This window comes from Balaenoptera musculus, chromosome 20, assembly GCF_009873245.2.
Source record: "Balaenoptera musculus isolate JJ_BM4_2016_0621 chromosome 20, mBalMus1.pri.v3, whole genome shotgun sequence".
In the NCBI taxonomy this organism is placed as follows: domain Eukaryota; kingdom Metazoa; phylum Chordata; class Mammalia; order Artiodactyla; family Balaenopteridae; genus Balaenoptera; species Balaenoptera musculus.
The window spans coordinates 2,353,620-2,374,382 of NC_045804.1; the positions used below are offsets into that span (position 1 = coordinate 2,353,620).

General features: G+C 37.8%; 1 protein-coding gene across 5 annotated transcripts in view; it reads right to left on the reverse strand.

Annotated features, from left to right (window-relative positions):
- The window catches only part of ABCA5 (ATP binding cassette subfamily A member 5), a 64,237-nt gene that overhangs the window by 19,458 nt on the left and 24,016 nt on the right, over window positions 1-20,763 (reverse strand). For 4 of the 5 annotated variants that reach the window (XM_036836939.1, XM_036836936.1, XM_036836937.1 and 1 more), the window contains 14 exons: window positions 19,381-19,549; window positions 18,187-18,245; window positions 16,870-16,980; window positions 15,468-15,643; window positions 14,831-14,950; window positions 13,636-13,774; window positions 12,352-12,442; window positions 12,026-12,165; window positions 10,946-11,065; window positions 7,995-8,196; window positions 5,659-5,828; window positions 3,209-3,336; window positions 2,678-2,815; window positions 397-510 (listed from right to left, as the gene is read on the reverse strand). In XM_036836939.1, coding sequence (XP_036692834.1) covers window positions 397-510; window positions 2,678-2,815; window positions 3,209-3,336; window positions 5,659-5,828; window positions 7,995-8,196; window positions 10,946-11,065; window positions 12,026-12,165; window positions 12,352-12,442; window positions 13,636-13,774; window positions 14,831-14,950; window positions 15,468-15,643; window positions 16,870-16,980; window positions 18,187-18,245; window positions 19,381-19,549 — 1,877 coding nt within the window. The remainder of the gene's footprint in view (window positions 1-396; window positions 511-2,677; window positions 2,816-3,208; window positions 3,337-5,658; window positions 5,829-7,994; window positions 8,197-10,945; window positions 11,066-12,025; window positions 12,166-12,351; window positions 12,443-13,635; window positions 13,775-14,830; window positions 14,951-15,467; window positions 15,644-16,869; window positions 16,981-18,186; window positions 18,246-19,380; window positions 19,550-20,763) is intronic. The other variant, XM_036836938.1, reaches the window with a different exon arrangement.

Below are 20,763 nucleotides of genomic sequence, written 5' to 3' on the forward strand. Positions count from 1 at the left end.
AAAAACAGATCAACAATTTCTTATAAAACTAAACATGCGATCACCATACGACACAGCAAGTATACTCTCGGGCATTTATCCCAGAGAAATGAAAACTTACATTCACACAAAATGTGAATAGCATCTTAATTCATAATAGTTAAAACTGGAAACAATCCAGCTCCACACCATGGAATACGACCCAGCAATAAAACTTTTAAAGCACATGACGAGCACTCAAATAATAAGTGAGGGTTATTACTCTTACCGTAATAAATGTATTTATACTCCATTTACTTATTCTTGAAATAATAATTGCACAGAAGTCTTGCACTCACACAAGGTAGGTTAATTTTTTGTCTAAGATTTCTTATTAGTCAACTGCACCTGTAATTTTTTAACTGAGTCATTCATTACCTTATGATTCTCTGCATTCTCCATGGCAAAGTAAGGTGGCATCGCGGTAACAATAACCCCAAGTAAAGCTGCTTGAAAATACAGCTCAATTTTAAAAACTATGTCTGTAATTTCCTGAAAGACAACCACAGAATAAGAAATAGAACTGAGAATCGCTTTATATCACGTTACTACTTTCTAAAAGACTATCAAAACCTCCGAAGAAACATGTTAGGATACCTACCCTAGACAACAGTCTACATGAAGCAACAGGCGGCAGAGTTAACACAGCGGGCTATAGTACCAATTTGACACATTAAACAGCTATAGGATCCTGAGCAAATTATTGTCCTTCCATTTTCGTACGGAAGTACACAGAACAATACAGCACAGTAATTAAGGTTCACCATTTAGTTAAAAACAATACTGTAGTGAAGCGCAGTTAACCTGTCTACCAGCGGTTCTACGCAACGAACGTGACCCCCTCAGGATGACCGTGATGCCGTCCCCGGTGCCTGGACTGCGCTATGAGCCAGCTGGGGCCCGGGAACCCTCCTTTCCTCCCCTGGGAGAAGTCACACCCCAGCTCAGCTTCCTATGGAACCAGGAGCTTCTTACTCCCCGCAGGGAGAACTGTGACTCCGATAGCCTGTGGCTCCAGGTGCGGACACAGCAAACGTCTCCAGACAACCTCGTAAACCGCTGGTGCCCCAGATGCAAGCTACCCAGAACCACGCTCAGTGCCACGGGATGATGTGGAGAGAGGCTGCGTCCTGTCGGCCCCGGCCTCCCGAGTTTCTAGCAATAAAGCCAGTTCCTTAATTCATGCCACGTGACGTTGCAGAATTTGTCCCAAACTCCGGTACCTTACAGGGGAAGACCCAGACAGAACCAACCAATGTGTAAGCTGAGTAGCACAAGAAGTGGAGATTAATGAGATGACAGTTGGACTCAATTACACAGAATCTCATCATCGAAGGGGAAAAAATGTGGAACGTGAACAAGATTATATCTGTGAATAGGGAACTTTAAAAAGTCTCACTCTTTCCCTCTGGTTTTAAACAATGGTATGGTTGTATGTCAGTGTTTGATGGAAAATGTTAAGAAGCAAGATCTTTTCTAATAGTTACAGATACACCCAAATGTGGTAACATCATAAGGACGTGTACGGGAATTAAACATTTTGAACTGTGGAGGAAAGAAGGAGGAAAGAAGACAAGACTGGGGAGGGACGCACTGGAGGTTTCACCTGTGTCTTTAACGTTTTAATAAATAAGAAAAAATAAGATACTAACATTTGAAATATGTGGCTACTAGATACACAGTTGTTTATTTTCTGTAGGATTGAAATATTCCACAACAACAGCAACAAAAATCACAGGGATGATCTATAACTTCGATGATGATTTCTATATCACCTATGCACTGCTGACTCACAAATATTTATTTCCTGCCCAGAAATCTCTCCAGATTCATACCTTCAAATGCCACCAGGATAACCAATCCCTCCACAGGCTCAAAGCTGAAATCAGTATCTCCATTCCACCAAAACAAAGCCAAAATCTCTCTTCTGCCTATATTCTCAAAATTGGTGAATGATACTACTACTATGTACCGCTTTACCCCCAAAATGTAAGAAATACAATGCCTCACAAAAGCAAGAGTGATAGAGTATGTCATGTTTTTTAACATAAGGTTGCAAAACTCTATGAACATAATAAAAACCACTGAATTGTACATTCATATGGGTGAATCAGATGGTGTTTGAAGTACATCTCAATAAAGCTTTTGAAAAACAGTATGGCAACAGAAAGCAGAAAATGCTATTACAGAAAGATATTTGTCCATTTATTTTTCAACATATGAAAAACAATACTAGTATTCAGAGAAAAATGTTGACTATTTTCCTGGAGACTTAAGTGGCTTTTCATATCTATAATCCAACTGTCTGGCCTAGAGGAAAAATGACTGGGTGACTTCTCAAGGTTCAATACCCAGCATCTAGATTTCAGATGAACAATATTCATTTTTAATTATCTGAATTTTTCTTCTCTGACTAATATAAAAACTACTCATGCTTTACAAAAATATCAGTACCAAGACAGAACCTCCTTAACCATGAAGCAAACTCATACTAGAGACTACTAAACCCAGGATGTGAACCATCCCCAGGTCAAGTTTTAAGACTAGGAGATGTCACAAGATGAACTTCTACAGATTTCATCTGTTATTATCACTTGGCTTTTAATAGTTATTTTATGTACACACGCACACAAGCATAAATATTTTTAAGTTTGCTTACTTGAACGAATGGGGTATTCCAGACCTGGATGCTTTCAGTCACATTTGAATGATAAAGATAGTAGTTACTAATGATATTCATCAATACAGGTAAAGAATAAACCATAGTACTGTTGAAAACAGCAGTAAAAACATAGTCCTACAATTCAAAAAAATAGAGTTATTATATAGTATACATAAATATAAATGAATATATGATTGCTACATACCAAGCTTTTCTCACCAGCTAAGTTAACTCTCACTAACTGTACTGAAAACTGGTTCAACAAATCATAGAAACAATACTCAATGATAGATAAAAATAACCTGGTTTAGAATCTAGATATTTTGATATTTTAAACAAAAAAATAACATAAAAATAATTAAATTCTTCAGAGCTTTATTTACTGGTCCTCCATCAGGGCATAAAATATATCCTAAGTAAACACAGCCAGCTATTTCCAAACGTAAATTTTAATTTCCAACTAATAAGGTCAAATCAGCAAACGACTGATTTTAGAGGAAATATCTTAATCCCACACACTACTCTTACCTTTTCTGACTGCATCACATTTAAAGCTGCGCTGTGCGGAGCGGCAGACACGTAGTCACTGTCATTAAACATTGTCACCATTATGTTCTGGTTGGTGAAAAAGCTAAGAAGATCACTGATATCTGAGTCTGGTATTAGAAGATAAGCAAATAACAAAGAATCAGTTTAAATGAGAAACAGACACAGGCTTTTAGTAACACTTAGAGCTCTGTTTTTGAAGAAGTATTTTCTCTCCATTAGCTAAGACATGATTAAGAACATTGGCTCTGGGACCAGTCAGCACGGATTCAAATCCAGGTCCAGACGCGCAGACCTCAGAACAGAGCCTGACACACAGCAACTGCGCCATTTCAGCTGCCGCTGCTGCTACTGATACTACCCACATTCAGAGTTTACCTATAATATGTGCAATCTGGTTCAACGGTGAGAGTAAAAACCTACCTGGCAGTTTTATGCAACAAGGTAACCTGCCACGCTCAGAGAGGGAGGAGCCAAGGTGTGGAGTTAGGTGGCATCACTCCCTGGAGGACTGCTGCATGCTCTGAACAGACAAATTGCATAAATGTCAACTGCGTTACTACTTTAAAATAGTAAAACCCATAACCAGGTCTCCATCTATAATCTCTAAATAGCCTGGAGCCAAGGGAGAGATTCTGAATCCTGTCCGAGGTCTAAATCTATACCAACGTGCCTGATGAGTGGAAACAGTTCTCGGTCCGTCATCACAAAAGCCAGGATTCAAGGACGGACAAGGGTGGCTTTGAGAGAAATCAAAACCAAACAAAGGAAAACACTGGCAGTAACTGAGTAGCATGGCCGGTGGCTCAGACTCAGCAACAAACGTGAATGTCAGAGAGAACGGTGCTTTTAGTGATAAGACATCTACTCCCAACCTAGTGCCTTAACTGATCTCTCACTTCCAGATGCCAGAGAGGCTCTGTCCTCTCGAGAAGAGGGCTCTATTATAACTGAAGGAACTGTATCACCTGTGATAACAGAAAGCTTTGCCAGGAGGATAAGACACCAACCAATATATACACACAGAGACCAGTGAACCCTAAAGGAAATGTGCCTTTAGGACCAACAACAAGGTCTAGGAAAATGTGAGATAGATAGATAGAAAGACAGACGGATGTAAGCAACTCTAGAAACACTTAAAATTAACAGATGGGACAAAACTTTGAAAATACTATAATTTCTGCAGATCGGTGAGAGTGAACGCCAAGCAGAAATACTTGAGATAATGTACAATTCCCCAAACACACAAAAAAAGTCACAATATCAGAGTGTAAGGCTCCACGTAGTACTGTCTTTCAGCAATGTGAAATGTATATTAAAACCAAAATAAGAATTCTAATGGGAGCAATAAATTGAGAAACATAACATTTTCTATTCAAGAGTGCTTTCTATCACTAAATACCTTCTTCCTCCAAAAGAATAAAGGTTACATCACAAACAGAGAGCTAGAATTGAAGAGTGATGATTGTAACGGCCATCTGTAACTGTCCCTAACTATGACTATTATTTTAACACCGGGCAAAGCTTTTCAGTTAATAGTGAATCAAAAAGGAAAGATACTAGAATACAGGTGAAGTGCTGGGAAATGTTAAACTCCAAAGAATTTGTGCGTGTAGAAAGGGTAAACGAAATGCAACTTTCCAACATATTTCAGCAAGATAAGCAAATGAAGCTGCTTCTGTTTTACTGTAAACTACAGAGTTAGCTCACTTTCCTCTTCAAGAACCTTGGGACTATAAACTATCCACACAGATGGGAGATGGTGTAGAAACATCTAATTCACGTCAAATTCTGAATTAGGTTTTAATATTTTGAAAATCAAAGTCCTATATCAGGTTTTTAAAAATTTATTCTGAGGTTTGCGCAAAGCCGTAGGTCTTAAAATTTCTTTCATATTTGATGTAATTATGTAATAAAAAGAATCAATAGCAAGTCCAAAAATATCCATTACAAATTTAATGTATGTGATCATAGAGATTTCTAAGACAATCGTCCTTAGTTCTAGTTTTTCAGATAGTCCTTAAAAATTGTTTAAACACTTCTATTTAGATATATAACTGCATAAATATTACATGCCGTAACTCTTTCTAAAGAGGGTTTTTCAACTTCTGAAGTTTATTTTGCACATCATAAACTTTGAGATGAAACATGCTGCTCTGAGAATAATGTCGCTACTCTTAAAAAAGGAAATTTTATGATTATAAACAGTATAAATCAGAACATTTTTAAAACTGTCATCTACACTTAAACCAAAATTTCATTTCTGTAATATATTACTCAGCATCAGTGAGGAGTTTTACTTAATTTAGGTTCATGCACGCAGACCACGCCTTTCCCATATATATATTTCTAAAATCCAAATCTCTGACCTATATCTACCCCTCACCCCAGGCCCCAGCAACACACATTCACAAACCTGCACATACTCTCACCGGTAGAATTTTGAAGAAGCAGACTTGTTCTGTATTTATCAGGTTTATCTCCAGGTTTTAGGAAGTATAAGTCTGGAGCAAGTTTGATAGGAACAACAGCATTTTTAAAAGAGTGATGCACCAAAAACATAAAAATCTGAACTGAGAAAAAAATTAAAAGCAGAAGCAACCTGAAAGGAAAAAAAATACACAGTTCAAGGCACATTAATATGTAAATCTACAAAACAATCTTCCTTCACATGACAGTTAAAAGGTACTCATTTAAAAAAAAAAAAAAGCTTGAAAAATTCGCACTTGGGATAGAAATTCTACTCTCCAAAATGGTCTCATGACAATATTGGAAAGAAAGCCAATATCCAATGATAAAATTAAAAGTTATAAAAGTATGTTTTAGATCAGAGCCACCCTGAAATTGTTATAGGGCATGTAAACCTGTAGCTGTAACTTAAAAACAAAATAGACATTGTGTCACATTTATATCTCTATTCTCCTGAAGGAACTATTCCCTGCCCTACCTCTATCCTATGTACTCTCCAAATATTTTAGAAAATATCTGATACAAAAATATTTTAGATGCAGTGAAGAAAATAAAAATACAGTGAAAACTGAGGATGACTCGTATCTTTGAAATGTCATCCTAACCACATCAATTTCCATTTCTCCTCTACAGTGAGTGATAAGGACCATCGTGTGCCGCTGGCCCAGCACATAATTCTACTACCCACTCAAAATGCCCTTCCACCTGAGAGACAGGTAACTTTTCGTCTCAGCCTGCAAAATATCTCTACAGTGTGTGTGACAGGTGTCACAACAGTGGGTAGAGAGAGCTTAGGTTATCACACATCAGCATTTTATAATTTTCAGAAACCCTATAATTTTAAGTCATTCTTAAATTGTAAGCAGACCTATACTGCACTGAACTCTAGTTCCATGATAAGTTAATGGGTGTTTTAGGTTAAAAACAAAATTCATGATTAAAAAATATTTGGAAACTCCAAGTTAAACAAAGTTGAAATAATTTCTTTACCATAGAGCGGCTCATGTGTTTTTATATGCTAATGGACAAATCTTTAAGAGAGGAAATGTAAGTTACAATATTTTCTACATGCATGGTCAATACAGATTTGACCACGGAACACTTCTTGTAGTAGGCTGAATGTCTGTCACCCTCCTCCCAAATTTATACGCAGAAGCCCTAACCCCCAAGGCGATGGCATCTGAAGATGAGTCCTCCGGGAGGTCATCAGGGTCAGACGGGGTCACGAGGGCATGGCCTCATGCCGGGATTGGTGCCCTTAGAAGAAGAGGCACCAGAGAGCTTGCTCTCTGGCTCTTTCCCTGTGTGCACACACAGCGAGGGGGGTGCCCAGCTGCAAGCCAGGAAAAGTCCTCAACAGAACCCGACCATGTGGACCCTGACCTCACTCCCAGTCTCGAGAACTGTGGGAAAATAAACTTCTGCCGTTCAAGCCACCCAGTCTTTGTCACTTTGTTATGGCAGCCGGAGCCGAGATTCTTTTACTGTTTTTCAGGGAGTATTTTATGAGAGTAATATTCAATTAAATAAACGGACACATGCTGATTTAAACAAAGGTTTTTCTCTCACTAATGCTGACACAGGAATAAATCAGATATGTGATTGACATTTCTTTGATATTGAATAAGTCTGGGCAAAAAGCAAATGAATTCAGCATATTTCAAACATATAACAAAACTATTATTCTTGATTATTAAGTTTTATTTCTACCGCCATTTTGGATCCAACAAGACAGCGTGGTGTATAAAAGTACTTAACATTACTTCTAAGTAATTCAACGTCTAGCAGCCCGTGGGAACCTAAGTGACAGAGACACGGCTAAGTGGAAAAGACGTCATTTTGATCCCAGTTCTACCAGCTATAAGCCCTTTTTTATATTTCCGTTTCTTCACCTGATAAATAAGGATAAAACTTATTCTTCCTGCTGTTTACCAAAAAAATGGTCATAAATATTAGTAATAGAGGCAAAACAATTGTGAAAAATGTAAATGCAAAATAAAATTTAAATACAATGACAGTAATTCAAAAATTACACAATTAGAGAAAATTATTTGTCACTCCCTCATTTTATAGATGAGACAAAAAAAATGCTGGTTTTAAAAAAGAGTTAAGGCTCTCATGATAGTCAATGAAATTACTAGAGGTATAATTTCTTTCTCCAACATTGTGAAATTACCGTTTTAATCTTTCAAAACTACACATATTATTTACATATGTCTACATTTTAAAGACTAAGATGGTAAATCCAGTTTGTATCCTTAAAAAAACAACTCATAGACGGAAGAGCGATTATACTTACACTGATCTCACTGATTTGCTTTCACGTTTCAAGGTAAGGAAGTGAAACTTTGCGATTTTAAACACCTGCTGTTTCCAAACACTCATGGTGCTCACCAGAGAAGCCTTGGTTTCAGAAAGAATAAGCAAGCTCTGCTCCATTTCATCAAAGGGTTTTGAATACAATTCTTCCTCTGGTGGCTGCTGAGTAAATACACTATAATCTATTTGCCAAAACAAAACGATAGAAACTTACGTTATATTCCTTAAAAAGATGAAAACCTTTCTGAAGCATGTAAATTTCAAAGCAGCACACACCTGGCAGTGATACAGGACAAAGGGGACAGTCATATACTTTGGCAATATTATTAAAACTGAACATGTGCACAGCTTATGACCCAGGACATTCTCTCTCAAGTATAAATCCAACAGAATTATGTACAGAGGTTCACACATGTACAAGAATATCCTTAGCTAGTACCCTATCCAATAGCCACATGCTGGAAAGAACCCAATGTCTATCAACAGGTGAAAGAATAAATAAGTCATGAAATATTCCTATAATAGAATAGTGTAAAACAATGAACGTGAACAAACTATTGTATAACCATAGTAGCTTGATCTTACAAACATTACATTAAGTAAAAGAAACCAGAATAAACATAAGCAAAAGAGACATGCTATATGATTGATTCCATTAGACCAAAACCTGACAAAACTACTGGATGGGGATAGAAATCAAGATATGTTATTTTCACAACAGTGATTCAACTTAAAAGAGATGAAAAATAATAAAAAGAGACGAAAACTGGTTTCGGTATGAAGAAGGACTTAGGCTAAGTTTAAGAAATGAGTAAACATTAAAAATTTTAAGAGTGGAGCAGAATAATGTATGAAATAATATTTAAGGTCAACCTGGCTGTCTTGGCATCTTACCAGCTCAACAGTCTGAACGGATGACTCAGTAGATGGTCAAGTCCAGTCCCTGTCTTCCCCTGACACAGCGACTAATCAAACTAAAAGCAGGTCCTGAAATACTGCATATCACAATCATAGTACTCAGTGAGCTCCAACTGGCCTTCTACAGAATCTGATATATACTAATCTTTAAAAAATAAAACAATTAAAATCGACCAAACTGAAAGCAAGCTGATGTTAGAGGTAAATTTATTTTGCATAATGGGCTTAAAGGTACTGTAGAGAAAAGTGAATAATACCTGAACAGAGCTCGCCCTTCTCGCTCTTATTCCCACTTCCCAGACGTTTCTAGAAACTACTTCGTATGCCTGAAAGTACTGAGCACCATGCACACAAGCGTCTTCTCCGCCCACTTCTCTCCGCCATCCTCAGTATGACAGACATACTCACTGTTAACGCATTCTACATCCTGACCTCTAGCTCCCTTTACTTCTTCCATTCCCATACCTTTGTCTCTACTCAGTTTCATCAAACTGACGGATGCCCAAATTTAAGATCTTGCTATCGCTCCAACTGATCCAACATTTTCACGTGAACTTTCCTTCTCTAGCTGCAATCCGCCCCCTACGTCCTCATCGTAAACTCGCCTTTCTTCCTCCACGTTTGAGAGAAACGTCCCTTTTCCTTCAATCTCAGGACCCAGCACCACACCAGTCTCGCTACCCTTCAACCTATTCTCAGCTTAAACCACACGGATCTCGACTGCACCACTGAAATCACTCGTGTCAAGGTCATGACTGGCTCCCACCCTTCCACATTCCCTGTCTTCTAAGCTACCAAACCCCCCTTTTCTGCCGCCATCTTCCTCTTCACAGCAGTCAGCAGAGAACTGCCCTCAAACACCACGCTGCCCCAGCTCCCGCATCTCCTTTCGTGAAGACAGAAGGAGCGCTACTGGTGCCTTCCCGGTCAGCCCTCCCTGGCCCTTCACTGCTCACCCTCGGGGCTTCCCTCCACTGCGTCTGCGCTCGCCACCGAAGCACCTCATCCAGTCCCACGGGGCCATCGGAACACAGGCGGATCCAGCGTTTGTATCTTGAGCCCAACGCCCTCCTTTAGCTCCAAGTGTGTGAATCAAACAGCCCAGAGGCAACATCTCCACTGGGATGTCTACTAAACCTCTCAACAGCGTAACCAAAATTCACACCTGGAGCCCTTCTTTCCACAAACCTGCTGCTCCCCCTTTCTCAGGAAAGGGCAATTCCATTTCCAGTTCTCAGGCCAAAAGCTTAAGACGCTATTCTTGACCCCTCCCTTTCCTCAACCCCTAACGCTAGCCCATCAGCAAGTCACCACCAGCGCCTCTAGGAGAACCCCGAGCTCTTCATGTTTCCCTATTTGCACAGCCATCCTAGTTCAAACTAAGATGAACTGCAATAGCTTCCTAACTGCTCTTCCTGCTTCCAAACTTCCCTTAAATCCACTCGTCATTCAACAACCAGAATGCAGTTTTTAAAAATGCAAATCAGATCACGTTACCCCTTTGCTTTCAAACTCTCTGGTAGCTTCATATCACACTAAGAAAACAAACAAAATGTTTTTCCAGACTAAACACATTCAAAGACTAAATATGATGTGGCCCCTAGCCTCCAGCTCTGAGCTCACTACGTGCTATCCTCTCCTTGGCTCTCCACGGTGGCCTTTCTTTGTCATCAGAAACATCCAACCCATCCCTCAACCAACACCTCTGCAGTAGCGAGTCCCTTTATCTGGAAGGCTCTGCAATGAAATCTCACTTTTCTTGCCATTCAGGCCTCACTTTAAATATCATCCCAACCCAGTCCCCCCGAGATGCCATCTAAGCTATCTGCCTCCTGAGACTGCCCCACTAATTCCTTCATAACTCCTATCACTCTCTGTAAATATCTATTTACCTGTTTATTTCTACCCTTTCTTTCCCAAAATATAAATTCCACTTATGCTTCTACAATTATTTGTCTTGATCACTATCTGTCTGGCTCATTGCCTAAAATGTGCCGTTAGTTTTGTTTTTACCTGCTTGGTCAATTTCCGCTTCAACTTCTAGCTTTAAGAATACATCTTCCAAAGTCGTCATGGAAACACCATAAGAAATAACACCCAAACCTGAATGAGTGTCTAGAGCAGCAAATAAACCTAAAGGAGAAAAATGAAAGAGCGTTGTGTCATTAAGCACACTATCATGAATTATTCTAAAATGTCCTTTTAAAATAGTATATGACTGAATTTACTGTGCTGGCACAGTGTTCTCAAACTGTTTGGTCTCAGGACCCCTTCAACATTCTTAGAAATTGCTAAGGACCCCAAGGAATGTTTGTTTAGAGAGATATATATCTATTAGACATGCATCATAATATAAATTAAAACTAAGAAATATTTTATAGACAGAATGATGGGCAGAGTACATTATGTTGACACATGTACTTCAATTCAGTTAATAAATGATTCCTTATTCTCAAAAGGAAACCACAGAAAACCGCATAGAAAATTTCTATCTAATTATAGGAATGCTATGGGAATTCTGCATAACATATCTTCAACAGTAAGAAATATCCTTTTGTTTATTAAGTCATCCGTCAACAGATAAAGGACACTGAGTTTGAGTTCCTCATCAAAAAGCAGAAAACTAAAGTCACAAATAAAATAATTCAAGGGTTTACCGTATAAAAATGTAATTCATTATGAAATCATGAAACTGGAAAAGAGCTTAGGACTTATACAAACAACTGTGTGTGTGTGTATACACATTTGTGTGTGTACATATGTATATATGTTGTGTATATGTATATTTATATTCTTATTCCCAGAACAAAAAAAGGGAACCATTTCTTTCTTTCTTGACAATAAAACAAACAATTATTTACGTAAGTTAACACACTAGTTGGAGTTTCTTGCATGCCGTTTATAAAAAAAAGAAATGTTAGCTTACAGCATTTCTGATTTTCAAAAGCAAAATAAAGCAGAAGCGGAATATTAACTCTGGCGACCTGCAAGCACGTAAATATTATATAGAAAAATAAACCAAGTAAATTAAGAAAACTCGTCCCCAATGCAAGAACCTGGTTCAGCAGTCAAGAAACGGAAAGTAAGGAATACCTGAAAATTTGTCCATGTCCTTGAAAGGCAAGCTATACACAAGCTGCTGGTCATTCTGTTGTAATAAAGTAGCTGCAGGTATATGTTGTTTAACCAGAGAAGAAAGAGATTCCGTGGCACAGCATCTGTCAATGTACATGCTAGAGAAAACCAAAAACCATAATTTTTTATGATTACTCAGTCAACATCCAAAAGTAAATTCTAATGCTTTAAGTTAAAGTTAGTGCCATAAAAAAATGGCCAAAGCACATCATGGCAAACCTTAAACATAGTAACAATAGGTCAAGAATATAATAAGGAACAAGTCAATAAAGAACGAGTGATACCTCAGGCGGTAGCCAATCCCCCATTTACTTTTGAGAAAAATTGAAGAACCAACACATTTTAACATTCCTTGTGATATGACAGCTTTCCTATCTGCAAAAAGAGATATGCATTTCAATTTCAGAGTTAGTAACAGCATTAATAATTGGCATTTATATTTTCTGGATTATCCTATGAGACACCAGTGTATGAGCTCATTAAATTATCACAACAGCCTTATGAGGAAGGTATAGATTATCATCACCTGCTTTTTCGATGAGAACAGGAAGGCAATAAGAACGTGTACAGTTTGCCCACGTTTCACGTGGCTATTAAGTGACAAAGCCAGGGGTTCCACCCAGGCAGTGTAAGTCTACAGTCTACTTTCCTAATATGCTCCAAATGTCTCGGACTCTCCCTATAAGGTTACTAACAGAAGCGCTTTCACAACTTCCTTAATAGCCAAATGTAAAAACGACAAAAAAGCAACAGAAACAAAACGTTAGGTTTTTTTTAAACAAAGATACTACTGCAAAAATGAATGACATGCCCAATTTATTAGATTGTATTATGAACAGAAAGAGGTTGCTCGGGAACCTCAGAGCCTTGGACCTTGTCACAGCTACTCAAGTCATGTGCTGGTTTCAACCTGGATTCTTCTGTGTGTGAATGTGTTTAGCACTGGCCTGAGGCCATTAAGCTTAGGAAGGCCTCGTACGAGGCTGGCTCCTGACCCGTGTCTGGAGACCCGGCTTTGAGCAGGTAAGGCTGGCCCCCCGCACCTGCGCTGCACTGGCAACGCAGGTCATGGCTGACACCTGCTTCCTGCTGGGCAGCCGGCAGGTGGCCCGTGTGAGGCAGAGGGTACCACACGGCCAGCCCCAAGAACAAAAAAGACAACCCTGGGCGAGAGGACAACTCGCTGCTGGATAGACGGAGCGCACCCTGGCTGACTCTGTGCGGATGGGACTCTTGGAAGCTTGCCTGTTTCTCCCAGACTTCGTCCCATGTGCCTTTGCCCTTTGCTGACTCTGCCCTGAACCCCTTCCGTTTCACTGTCATAACTCACACCCAGGGGTGTGGCTGTGCGGAGTCCTGTGAGCTTTCGTGGCAGATCATTGGACCTGGGGTGGTCAGGGGGACCGCCCAACACAACACAAAAACATGTAAGTTTAAAAAACTCTAATACCTTTTTCTGTGAAGAACGCACAGCTTCCTTATTTATTCCTCAGAATTTAGCATTTCTATGTCTAATCTTCCACTTGGCCCCATGACCTTAACCTTTAAAAATAAAGTAAAAATCTCACCAGCAAGAATGTCAGCTTCATCCATGAAATGAGTACTAAACACTGTCACCCGATTAGCTTTTCTGTATTTAAGAAGATTCCAAACAATATGACGAGAACAAGGGTCCATTCCAGCTGTCGGTTCGTCCAGCAACAGTACCTGTGTGCAAAGGGGTGGGCAAGGCAGGGAATCCTCAGGAAAACTAAAATATATAAAATTCATGCAGACCCTGCAAACCTTCCCCACTTAAAGTTACCCTATCCAATCAGAAATGTATTAGGTCTGAGTTTTCCACTCATACGTGAGTTAGCATAAATTTAAAAAACTATCGGTTTGGCATATGAATACCTTCTTTGGTTTAATTTTAAAATACTAATGTCTGTAATGTATAAGACATAAGTATAATAACAATCAGATAGACTAACTAAAAAACAAAACACTGAGTATTTTGCTTTTACCTGAACAATTAAATTTTGTAGATGTAACAACTGCTTGTTAGAGAATTATGTTCTGTATTAGCTCAGGCAAAGAAATTTGTTTTAAGACTATTTTTAATTTTGAAAGTATGGTGGTGGGGATTGGGAGGAAGATAAATTAACACAAAGCCTGAACCACAGTCCTCCCCAAGCTACAGCAGCAGGGCGTGTGGCAGGATGGTGGGGACCCAGGGGGCTCCTGGCTGCAGGTGTGCACCTGGCAGCTTTCTAACACTGTGCAAAGCAGTGACCAGCTGGTTCTCTGTTTCTGCCGGACAGAGAAGAGCACAAAACAGACAAAAAAATCAAATCAGCAGAACAGTGAAAAACGGAACTATTCGTTTGATTTTGTTCTTATTTTGAAATTTTTATTATAACCATTACAAATGTATAGAAAACTGAAGAGAATAATAAATATAACAATACTTTTATAGCCACCACTGAACTTTAACAAATGTTATTTTACTTCAGATCTTCTTTCAAAGAAATAAAACACTGCAGATATAAAGAAAGTCAGTCCTATCCATTCCCCTTCTGAGAGATGACCACTAAATTAAAGATGCTGTATATCTTTCTGACTTCAGTTTTAAAACCTTATTACTATAATTACAACCATAATAACGTACAGTATTTTATGTATGTTTAAAATTTATACGTGTGTATGTATATCTTTCTACAACCACTTTTTTATTCAACATAATTTAAAATTATCTCATCAATGACACTAATATCTGCTTACCTTTGGATTCCCAAGAACAGCGATTCCTACAGACAGTTTTCTTTTCTGACCACCACTTAACTTTTTAGCCTGATTATCTTTGATAGCCTGCATGTCTAAATCCAGTAAAACCTTCTGCACCTATGGAAGTAAAGTGTCAATAAACGTTTCTTAAATCACATCATTTACATAATTATCAATATTAGTTTTTAAGTGTTCCAATTTTAATATCAACTTTTAAAATGTTCTTTTAGTCCAGAACTTAATTTTGACATATATCCATGTATAATTTTGAAATAACAGCTAAAAGGATTCCTGATGGGAAGGTCTACTGTACTTTTGTGACCCCTGGGTGGTGGGAAGGGATCAGTGCAAAGGCTCCGTGTGTGTCTGTGTGGCAGGGGAAGGGGGTGGAGGCGAAAAGAAAAGAAAGAAACATCTGTATTGAGAGACCAGAATCCTCCAGATGAAACAAGGACTATTTTCTATGTGCTAAAACTTTTGCTCCAAGTTCTAATTCTTTATAATGACTTTCTGTTTACTGGCTCAGAACAGGTTTTATATTTAGATTTTCAAGCATATTTTTATTACAGAAGTTATTGCACAAGGTTACTAATTTACAGCAAATAAAAGTAAAGATTTCTATTTAATAACATACTTCTTGTATTACGTTATTGGCTGGTATTCCTTTGATTGAAGCCAAAATGGATAAATTTTCTTCTACTGTCAAAACATCAAAGTGTATATCTAACTGTGGACAAATGCCAATCATTTTTCTTGCTTCAAACATTTCATCTATTTCTGAGACTCTGTGTCCATATACAGATGCAAACCCTAAAAGCAAAATATATGTATTTACATTAAATATATTAAGTATCAAAAAGTATATATGTTTTAGTATATACTAATAATTTAGTTATTTGTATGTAATAGACATAAAAGAAGAGTCAATATAGATTTGGAGGACACAACGCACCCTTATTTCCATACTGGTGGAAATCACCATCATACTGGTGATTTGCTGCCACGTATATTCCAATCTCATTTTCCTTCATTTTCAGGGCATATTACAGAGTGGAAAGAGCAAAGAACCATAAGTTTAATACTAAACAAAATTATCTATTGGTGCATTAACTAATATTCCAGGAACAATTTTCCCTCATTTCCAGGCATTATGCAACAGTACAGAGAACAAAGAACTTAAAATTTACCCCTAACCAGCTGTGTGGCCTTGAGAAAATCACTTAATCTAAATTTAAGCTTTTCTCTACTATAAACTGAATACTAATATATCCCCCTCTACTTAAGAACTATTAAACCAATGTGCTAATGTATGGAGAATCGTAACAAAAATAATAAATCCTTATATGAATGAAAGTTATTATAATTACCATCAAAGAGTGACACAGAGATAAGCAACAAAATCAAACTAATTTTAGAAGTTAAACTACATCTAAAAAGATGCAGAATCAATACACGGAAGTTTGGCCCTTTCTTAAATTAAAATATTTATTGTTCTGCCACTCTATTTGGTTACTGTGGATAAATGGAGCTGCTGTACTGAATTCTCACCTACAGGGCAGTCACATGTAACAATTATACGTTTGAGGTATTGCTCTTACAAATCTATTTTAGAAGATTGTACTGACACTCGTCATTCTTTCCTTTTGAACTACTGTTGGATACTTAGAAGTCTTTATTTTCTCAACCAAAATGTCTATGGGCCTCATTTAATTTCCAATTAATTACTGATTTATCCTTCCTTGAAAATGAACAGTAAACAAAAACACAAGTAAAATATCTGATAAAATAGGTACCAAATTAGATCCTCTTTATTAAATATGACTGAATCACTTTTATTTTCTATTGAAGAAAAAACAAATGTGTGTAATCAAAAAAAAAAAGAAAAATATCTTTACAGACACAGAAGTTGATCCCAAATCAGTGACAAAAATCAATCGGTACATATCACAAGGATAAATAATTACCATGGTACCTTAGTTTTAATAACCCTAATAAAACAAAGTGAGGGATTTTTCTCTTTAAGTCAAAAAACTCACCATCCGAAGGTGGGCACAGTCCACAAAGAATATTCATCAAGGTACTCTTTCCTGTTCCACTGTGGCCAAGTAACGCAGTAATCTGACCCTCATATATGTCAAAGGATAAACCTAGTTCAGGGAAAAAGGAGAAGTCTCAAATGTGATTTTTATTTCTGTTGAGCCATGTAAGATAATACACAATACTTGAGCAACCTAGAAAGAAGTCAACAAATTTAAAGACAGATTTAAAGTTACCAGCATATTTAATAACATAATATTTAATATTATAACACAATAATAATTCTGTTATAGTCAATGGTATGAACAATAAGAAAAATGATACAAAATAAGCTTTTTCTTTTTTTAATACACTAACAGATTTAGAGGGGGCACAAAACATGGCGGGGGGGATTTCTGTGTACCCCCTTTGGGGAACTTCCAAGGGAATTAAAACAAAAGGACAAACAAAAATTTGTTCCCAAGGGTATTTAGAGGCATGTTAAATCTACTGGCAAAAAACTAGAAATTAACCAATAGCTTGGAAAAGGCTAAATGCTTTAAAAGTTCAATTTAAACAGGAGTAAAGTAGAATGAATATCACCGGATGGATGTGTCAGTGTTTGAAAGGAGACAGCAGAAAGGGGGCTGAAAACCCAGCTTCAAAGAACTCTAACCCCTGATCTGATGAAGGTGATCTCCGGCTGATAGCATCCCAAGACCTGCAGGCCAGACGCAGCTTCAACTCCTGCCTGAGCGTCCAGCCTGCCAGCCCGCCCTACAGATTTCAGACTTGTCAAGCCCCACAGTCGTGTGAACCAATTCCTCAAAAATAATCTCCCCCCTTCCCGCCCGCCCCTCCCCTCAGTGTTCTCACTCTCTGTGTATATGTGTGTATATATATTCTAACGATTCTGAAGAAACCTGACGGACACACTGCTAAACATGCCACAACTGTCAGGACAGCTCCCCACGACAAAGAACTATCAGGCCCAAAATGTCAATAGTGCCAAGGCTAAGAAACCCTGTGTTAGGGCAAAAGGAAAAAAAAAAAAAAAAAAAGGAACTAACATGTATACACATGCTAATAATAAAATGAAAAAGGACACAGATTTGTTCAAAGAGTTGACTATTTTTCATTTTGATAGATATTACTTTTTTCTTTTACTACTTTGATGTTAGTTTTATTATGACCATTAATCACATAAATAAATGGAAGTATCCCTAAAGGAAAGAGAGAAAATCGTGGTAAAGAATTTAAATTTCCCACAAACTACGTACGTTGTTTTTCCATTTGTACTTTAATACTATGGACTGAACACTAGGAAAGCTACTTACTTCTCAAAGCCTCCACATTTTCACCTTTCTTTCTGTATGTCTTCTGAATAGCACTGATTCTGAAAAACACCATTTTCTACTTTATAAGTATTTAAAGCAATCTATAAGTACGTGTTTCCATGTATAATATTTTTAATCAAAGCTGTCATATTTAATGGGAATAATCATAAAGTATCTTCCTACTAAAACAATAAACCAAGGAAATCTGACAATAATAATAAAAGTATTTTAAAGAAACTACAAGAGAAAAGTAAAGTATTCCTCTCCATTTTAAGTGTTATTCATTCATTTTTCATGATAAGCCAACTTCTAAAAAGAAACGGAAACATTTGACTCAAGCAATTTATATATTTCTTATTTCACATTTGATTCTTTTCTGTTGGTAATTAATCAATACTTGTTTATCAGTTAAGGGAGATTAAAAACCAAGTGCTATTTCACATCAGCACTTGTCTATAAATGTGAAGTGATTCTCTCCTTCCACTTTAAATGTTTTACATAATTTTTGAAGGAATGAATGGTCTTGTTCACCAGTTTAAATTTTACTCTTAAGAAGGCAGACCGCCAGCCCACTGACTGCATCTTAAATATCTAACCCTCCCTTGCTTTTATACATTTTTCTTAAATTTAAAAAACACAAATTATCCTCCACTTTTTCTTTCACTTTTATTTCTTTTCTCGGTCTCATTATTTTTTTAATTTGGTTTTGACTGAACTAGCAAGGAACAGTAATGAATTTCTTGCATTCTCAGAAATTAAGTTGATGTGACAAGTTAATTATGTCATAATTTCTAAGGGTCTATGAAATTAACAGAGCACAATTTAGTGTGCTGTATATCTCAGACAATGTAGCCTGAATAAAAATAGAAAGTTAATGTTTATTCTGTTTTAATCTACATAATGAGGAAACTTTAAAATAGCTTAATTTTATAAATACTAGGTTTTATTACTTTCAAAAATTTCTATTCAAACATAAAATTTCAAACCTAGCAGCAACCTTATTCTAAATGGCTGCAAAGAAAATAAAAACTTAAAAGAGAATTAGCCCTTAATACTGTTTTTTAAAAAATCATGAAATGTGCACCAAATCTCCAAAGATACCATACTTACATGCATTATTTAAAAGATAGGATTTAAATGTGGCATGTCCCATGAGCAGTTCTTAGACCTAAACTGCCAAAGATTAAATCATACCTTATGGCTTCTTTTCCTATAAATTCTGAAGAAACAGGTTCAACAATTTCACTAAAACTAATATTCCCACTAACACTGCCCTCTGATAACTCCTTATAATTTCTTTTGCTCTTTGACCAATATGATGGCTTCAAAAAATAAAACGATGATCTCCGTAAACCAAATTCTCCTGAAAAAAAAAAAAACTGAGTTATCCTAACAAATTATTTCTGAAAACTAGTTATTAAATCATAAAGGCAGTCTGTGAAACCTAAGACAATCTAGATCTAAAGTTTAGACATAAAATACTAAATCAATAGTGTGTGAAAAATAAGTTTTACTGACAAATAACTCTTGTCCATAAATAGTTTCAGAGTTGCTGAGAGTCTAGGGAACGTAAATATAAGCAGAGTACATTTTCTGCCCTACAGAAACTTACATCATTATGAGTACATGTACATACTAAACGGCTAAAACAACGTACAGCATGAGGCATGCCACGCACAGTGCTAATGAGAGTTCAGAAGAGGAAAAGTTTACATCTGGATAGTCTGAAGGCTTGAATGAGTATCATCTTAGTCTTTGAAAACAGACAGTATTCAGAAAAGTTGATATTGTTCATAAAGAAGACTTTTTAGAACTAGGAGAATAACACAGCCACCAGGACCGACATAGGAGACTTAGATCTGACTGCCCACACAGCATGCATGTATTTTCTCCCTTTCTCCGCAAGGAACCGACACTCCCCGTCCTTTCTAACATCCACTCCTCCTCCAGATGACCGCATGTTTCAAAGGGATCTGATCCCAACTACAGAGAGATCTCAGTGGACCTAATGAGCCCCTGGCAGGCTCTGGTGACTGCTACCACTCCAGCCACAAGCAGGTGCCAACCAGACAGGAGCAAAGGGTTTACTGGGGGAAAGGCTCCCTCCCCCTCCCCCTCCCCCCTCCCCCCTCCCCTGCCCCTCCCCTCCCCCTCCCCAGCCCCTCCCCTCCCCTCCCCCTCCCCTCCCCCTCCCCCTCTCCCTCTCCCTCCCCCTCTCCCTCTGGACAGGAACAAAGAAGCACAACCCCGTGCAGCCATGAGGAGAGCCAACCTGCCAGATTGAGACAAAGAGGCAAGAACACGGAGGAAGTGGGCCCTAATGACACAGCTGAGCAAGTCCAGCTGACCTGGAGTCCATCCTGTCTTTGGACTTTAAATAAAACGCTTGATTTCCTTCTTGTTTAAGACAATTAAAGAGGTTCTCTGTTATGGGTAGCTAAAAATAATGTAACGGATACACTGCAGATGTGTTTAAATAGATAAATAGGACCGTGTGGATGGACATAAAATACAGTACAGAGGGGGACAGTGGTTAAGAAGCGACTGCATACATGAAAGCAGGTGTGGAGGAAATCA